The sequence below is a fragment of the Vigna angularis genome, chromosome 2 (genome assembly GCF_016808095.1).
Source record: "Vigna angularis cultivar LongXiaoDou No.4 chromosome 2, ASM1680809v1, whole genome shotgun sequence".
NCBI classification, from domain to species: Eukaryota; Viridiplantae; Streptophyta; class Magnoliopsida; order Fabales; family Fabaceae; genus Vigna; species Vigna angularis.
The window spans coordinates 11,459,261-11,465,924 of NC_068971.1; the positions used below are offsets into that span (position 1 = coordinate 11,459,261).

A 6,664-nucleotide genomic window follows, 5' to 3' on the forward strand; every position below is an offset into this window, starting at 1 on the left:
AAAATTAAATAAATTTAAAAGAATAAGTTCACAGCATAATAAATAACAATGTAAATACTATTTAGTTAAAAAGAATATGTGTAATATCATATATACATTCTAATTCCTTAAAACAACATATACAATGTATTACTAATTTTTGTTTCTGTCCAAACCACTGTATATAAAAGTGATTTTCCCATTTTACAAACTCTGATTGCTTCACTCCAAATTCCTTTAAAGAATAAATTAACCTAATGTGGTGTGGTGTCTCTTGCTTTTAATTTCTTCAACAATCACTTAATAAAAAGGGTTTTTTTCTGCTGAAGGTTTAAGCTTTGTTCTTGTGAGTCTCGCCAGCAGCCATCATTTATTCTCTCACCAAACCACCCTCCAGATCCAGGTAAGAGCTACTTGCATGATCCCAACCCTCTTTCAAAAATCCGATCTTTCTTTTAAAAATTCATTTTTTTTTATTTGTATACTCCTCTTCTCATGGCTATGAATGATCTGCTGCTATGATCATGAATAAATGACGCGAAATTCGTTCATTGATCTCCCAAAGTTTTTGCTTTCTTTGATTTTTCATCTTTTACAGATCAAATGGCTGCCATGGGTATGTTGTGTTTGTCTCCACTATCAGGTCAACAACAAGCACTTTCTTTCCCATCATTGCCATCTACATCGCCTAAACTTCAGAATCGTCCTCTGTATCTCACCAATTTACCTCATTTTCCCCAAAGGCTGAGGCCTTCCTTCGCCGGAGGGGACGGCGGAGATGGGGTCGGGCGTGGTGGAGGTGGCGGTGGTGGAGGCGGAGGTGACGACGGAGATTCCAAAGATTCTTCTTTTGGGATTTTGGGTCTCTTTCTGAACGGGTGGAGATCAAGGGTTGCCGCTGATCCACAATTTCCGTTCAAGGTTTTGATGGAGGAGCTGGTAGGTGTGAGTGCTTGTGTTTTAGGTGACATGGCTTCAAGGCCTAATTTTGGGTTGAATGAACTTGACTTTGTCTTTTCAACTTTGGTTGTTGGGGCTATTCTGAATTTCACTCTGATGTATCTGTTGGCACCTACCATGACATCGGCAGCATCCAGCGTACCTGGCATATTTGCCTCATGCCCCAAGAGTCACATGTTTGAGCCAGGAGCTTTTTCCCTTCTTGATAGGTTTGGAACCTTGGTGTACAAAGGTACCATTTTTGCTGTTGTCGGTTTTGGTGCTGGACTAGTTGGAACCACACTTTCCAATGGGTTGATCAGTATGAGGAAGAAGATGGATCCAACCTTTGAGACCCCTAACAAGGCCCCACCTACCCTTTTGAATGCTCTGACTTGGGCAGGTCACATGGGGGTTAGCAGCAACCTGAGGTATCAGACTCTGAATGGTGTTGAGTTCATGCTGGAGAGAGTGCTTAACCCCTTGGCCTTCAAGTCCTCGGTGTTGGCTCTGAGGTGTGTGAACAATGTTCTTGGGGGCATGTCCTTTGTGGTGTTGGCAAGGCTAACTGGGGCACAGAGTGTTGGGGAGAAGAAGGAGAATGAGGTTGCTTTGATTTCTGAGAAAGAGAAGGTGGAGTCGTCGGAGAGGGAAGAGGGGTTGCAGAATCAGTCGACAGAACCATCAAAGTGATGACATAACTCACTTTGTCTTTTACCTTAACTAGAGAGATGTTGGAGTTGGAGAAGGTAAGGTTTTTTGTTTGATGAAATTGCATGTAGGAGTTTGCTAAGGTATGTGATGAGAGTTGCGAAATAAGTGAAAAACAGGTATTTTGAGGAAGGAGATTAAGATTTTGAGACCAGTTTATGGCATTTGATGTTCTTGCATGTTGTTGAAACTGTCACCTGAAACAACAACAATAACATGCCAAAGTAGTCTTGGCCATGTATTGGGAATTCGGGACCCCCCTCCCTTTGAAAAACATAAACTAGGCCATGTAGATTTTTATTTCTTTTTCTTAGTGATCAATTAATAGACTTTTCTTGTCGTTTTTTTCAGTATCCATCCTTGTAAAAGTACCATAGATCTAGTTTGGGGCATTTGCTAAATAAAGCTAAGAGTATTATGATAAATAATCATATTGCATTCTTTGGATAGGATAAAGCTTTGCAATCAAATAATAAATAAATTTGAAGGTAGAATCCAACTTTCTTAAACTGAAATATATAGTTTTAGAAAGTTAACTACGGTTTTATGTGACAATGAATCAAGTATTTTTATAAAAATATTGTTATTTTTCTATTTTTAAAAAACTTGTAAAAATGATTTTGATAATAACTTTGGTCTATCAAATATAATTTGATCTCAGAAATCATAATTTCCAGTGATTTTTCTTGTTTTCATCTATGAAAGAAAATTATATTACCTAAGTTTGGTATTTTAATTCTATTACCTAAGTTTGGTACTTTTTGTAACATTTCATATTATATAGAAATATATAATATAATAAGTTCACATTTTAATATAAGACAACAATTAGAAGTAGAATGTAAGTAAAATATTAAAGTTACAGTTATTCCAAAATAAGTCATAATTTAAAACTTTAAACATAGTAGAGTATTTCAAAATGATAAGGAACAACTAAGAGTCATAACTAGACTAAGCTGCAGTATTATCTCCCTCCAAAACCTGCTCCAGAGGCACCTCATCCACCTTTGCTCACATCCAAGTGGATGATCATTGCAAAAGAAAAGCATACCCAAGCAAAACACAAACACAGAAGCAAGGGTGAGCTATATATACAAAAATAATGTTATACAGATACACTACACAAACATGACTTGTTGCACTTTAAACTTGACTCGTCCAGACTTAGAATGATTGTCGAGCTATGGCGGGTCATGCACTTGTGGTGGCCTCTACTGCTTTGCAAAGCCATTGCCAATGGGTTTCACCCTACCACACTCACGAGGTTAGTCCGTTATCACTCACCTTGGGTCATACTGGAAGCACTCAAGACTAGGACCTCTTGCTACTCCTCACCACATGGATCAATCCTCTCTACTTGAGAATGAAAGACCATTGGAGCGTCAGGAAAACCCCCAAGACTGAGCTACCATGCAAATCATTCTAAACACTAAGGGTACCACCATGAATCTTCTCCTTGAAGATCATGGAATTACGTCCAATAACTTAAGGCACCACCATGTAACCTCCTTTGAGATCCATGGAATTACGTCCATCAACTATACTGTCACTTTGAAACTTAACTCAAGACATGAACAACCAAATACCATAATATTTTCACATTGAATCCAAACATATAACCTCACCGATCATACAATATCATAGATACTTTTACACCATTTTAATAATCAAAACATAGCTCAAGGTTATCATAAAACAGGAATAAAAAGAATAAAAACAGGTTCTGGGCAAGTCGCTCAGCGCACCAAACTCGCTGTTCGAATAACAAAAATAGTGGATTTTACTCACTCACATTCGCTCAACGCACCAAGCCTGTGCGTTATGCTAAACTCCATTCGCATAGCGCACCAAGTTTGTGCGCTATGCTAAACTGAAAATTCTACTACACATTATCAGACCCTAAACCCTCGCATGGTGCCCCAAATTCGCTATTTGAATTAAACTAGCATTTTTTCATACAGCCACCAGTCGCACAGCGCCCAAATTCGCTTTGCGAATCACCAAACAGATAGCAGCACCCTCTGGTCATTCGCACATCGCACCAACTCGCACAACGAATGACCCAGACAATGAGCACCCTCTACAAGGTCTCGCTATGCGAGACAATTCGCATAGCGAGACTGCATAATTTGCAGAACACAAGTTCTGTAGAATTATGCAACTCCCACACCCTTAACCAATTCTAGGCCATTTTATCAACTTCTAACACCCTCAATTTGTGTATTAAGCTTAATTAAACTTGCCTAGATGATCCTAACTCTCCCTATTACTAATTTAAAGTGATTAAGATCAAGTTTTATCTTTTAAAACATCAATTTCTACAACTTAAGGACCCAATTTTGATTTTGCCATTTCTAACAGGTTTTAGGCCAGTTTTATGATCCTAACAAGTCACAAATGACTTGCCTAAGATGTCCCAATAGCCTAAATGTACTCTAGACCTCTAATGCTTAAAATCATTATCTCACTTCCTCTCAAAATGAACTAAACCCTCACAGAACACCAAGTTTTCTACCTATTCACTGTTACAACAGATCTCTCACCCCAAACACTTCAACATGATTATTAGAGAAATTAAATACTTCCAAAACAGTTTACAATCATCACACTCCAGTTTCACAGCCATACATTCCAGCACATGTAACTAAATCTTCCCCAATCAAAGCACAACGCCAACAACATAGCAGTACAAAAATCAATATACATACACCACATGCAACCCATCTAAAAACGTATTCTAGTTCCCCTTACCTTAGAGTTTCACAGCTAAGTTCACAACTTGATTCAACAGTGTCTGGTCTTAGCAAGAACTCAACCAAACCCTACAAACCACCCAATGGGTGATAGAACAGCTCTTTAGAGCTAAGTTTTGACAAAAAATTGAAGGAAAATGTTTCTAGTTACATGAAATCAGTAGAATAGCATGCCCCAGGTTCCAAAACAGAGGAGGAAAAGGGAGAACTACTTACCGGTCTGAATGAAAGAAGTAATCGGTTCAAAATAAAGCCCTCTACGCTGTGGACGCTTGGGCACCACCTAAACGGACATGCACTGAGTCAGTGAGTGTGAAGGTTAGCGAGAAGGTAGAGAAGAGGAACTAAGGCTCTGAAGAGTGAAAAAGCTTTTCCCAGAAAATGAAGGGTCTTGAGTCCAAGTTTTAGAGTATCATTACTTTATTATTAAGGACTCAACCCCATTGTCTGCTGTCACTTGTCCACTCCAGAAGCTGACTTGTTTCCGGTCTTTACCCTTTTTGCTTTAAATTCTCTAAGTGAGGATTTATTTTCTCATAATAATAATTTTCTAAATAAAATTTCTTTAAATAGATCTATTGGATTAGAGACCCTTTTTGCTTTAAATTCTCTAAGTGAGGATTTATTTTCTCATAATAATAATTTTCTAAATAATTTTTTTTTAAATAGATGTATTGGATTGGAACATTATTTTCTAAAATGGGGGAAGAAAAATAAACATAAAAATAAAAAAAAATTAAATTAAAATTATGTAAAGGTAATTTAAAATAACTAATTAAAAATTAAAAATGTTAGGTATATATTTTAATTACTTCAAGATAATGAATAAAATAAAAAATATTTTATGATTTTTAATATATTTCGAAATTAAATTTTTATTATTTATTTTTTGAAAAATAAAAATGTTATAATTAAAAATATTTATGATTGATAATAATGTTGTAAACTTTAAACTTATCTTTTATTTTTCATTTATTTTTTTTCTACCAATCATTACAATAATAAAAAAAATTATTCCTAATATATTATAAAGTTAATATCTTCAAAACTTTTTAGAAATAATTATATTTAACATTATTATAATTGTTGTTATTATTGATCATAAATAATTTTTATTATAATAATTTTTATTTTATACCAAATTAATATTAACAAATTTAATTTTAAATTATACTAAAAAATCATAAATGATTTTTTGTTTGATACTTTCTCTTAAAATAATTATATTAAAAATTATTTATTTTTAATTATTTTTTCATAATTTGAATTTTTTATTTTTCCTCCCATTTTAGAGAAAAAATATCAAATAGATTCATTTGGAGAAATAATATTCTAATAGATCTATTTAGAAAAATAATGTTTCAATAAGTTTTTTTAAAGATTTTTTCTTTAAAAAAGGATTATTTCGAAAAATCTATAATTTTGTCTGGCAATTTTATATATACGTTTATATTTTATTTTTATATTTAAGTTAATTAAATTATTTATTGATGACACCTTAATGAATAGGTGCTAGTTTCAATTGGACCAAAATAAAAGAAATAAAATGCATAAAATTTATAGTGTAAAAAATACATCTTTTCGTATTTTAGAAGTTCTATCTCTGTTTTTATTTACAAGTAAAAAAAAATCACATTTTCTTGCTTTCAGAGATAAGAAAATTTTAACAATTATTACTTTTAAGAATAATTTATCTGAAATATCCTGATTTTAATTTACGTTTGACCTTTTTATTACATTATCATAATATGTATTTTTGGTTCGGAGATAAGTAAATTTTGATATAATTAACTTATTTTGTTAATCTTCATTAACTTCAAAAGTTAGGTTTTTAAAATTAAAAATTGTAAATGAAAACGGAGAAAACGAGCACCACTTTATATTGTTATTGAAAATGTGCACATTGAACCTCCATGCTTTCACATTACACCATATCTAACTAAGCTTCAAGACACCAATTTTTTCATCATTTCACTGAAATGATAAAATCACCAAAAGCTACTTGTTTTCATCACTTGCCTATTCTTAACTTTTAAACAAATTAAGAATAAAAGCAATTGAGTTGGTTTGAACCTCAAATATTATCACATACCGTTTTCAAAACTTAACGACTTGTTAAGGAAATTGAGATTGAGAAAAATGCTTATGTTATTGTAAGTCTCTTATTTGTGTTTATGTCTTAAATACAAAAACAAAGTACAACAGTGGTAAATGTCCCTAAGTAATAAAGAACTTAAAGGGTCAATACCATTGTAAAGTATAGTTTATATTTTGTACAGAAC

The 6,664-nt window shown here is 33.4% G+C and overlaps 1 protein-coding gene across 1 annotated transcript; it reads left to right on the forward strand.

Moving 5' to 3' along the window:
- Positions 1-216: 216 nt before the first annotated feature.
- On the forward strand, positions 217-2,057 carry LOC108321331 (protein RETICULATA-RELATED 2, chloroplastic). The gene is made up of 2 exons (XM_017553051.2): positions 217-382; positions 578-2,057. Exon 2 carries the CDS (start codon positions 583-585, stop codon positions 1,609-1,611), a length of 1,029 nt encoding a protein of 342 aa, XP_017408540.1. The 5' UTR covers positions 217-382; positions 578-582; the 3' UTR covers positions 1,612-2,057.
- Positions 2,058-6,664: the final 4,607 nt, after the last annotated feature.

Bases quoted from the DNA above. Each gene is read 5' to 3' on its own strand.
- LOC108321331 (XM_017553051.2), top strand. From the start codon at position 583: ATGGCTGCCATGGGTATGTTGTGTTTGTCTCCACTATCAGGTCAACAA.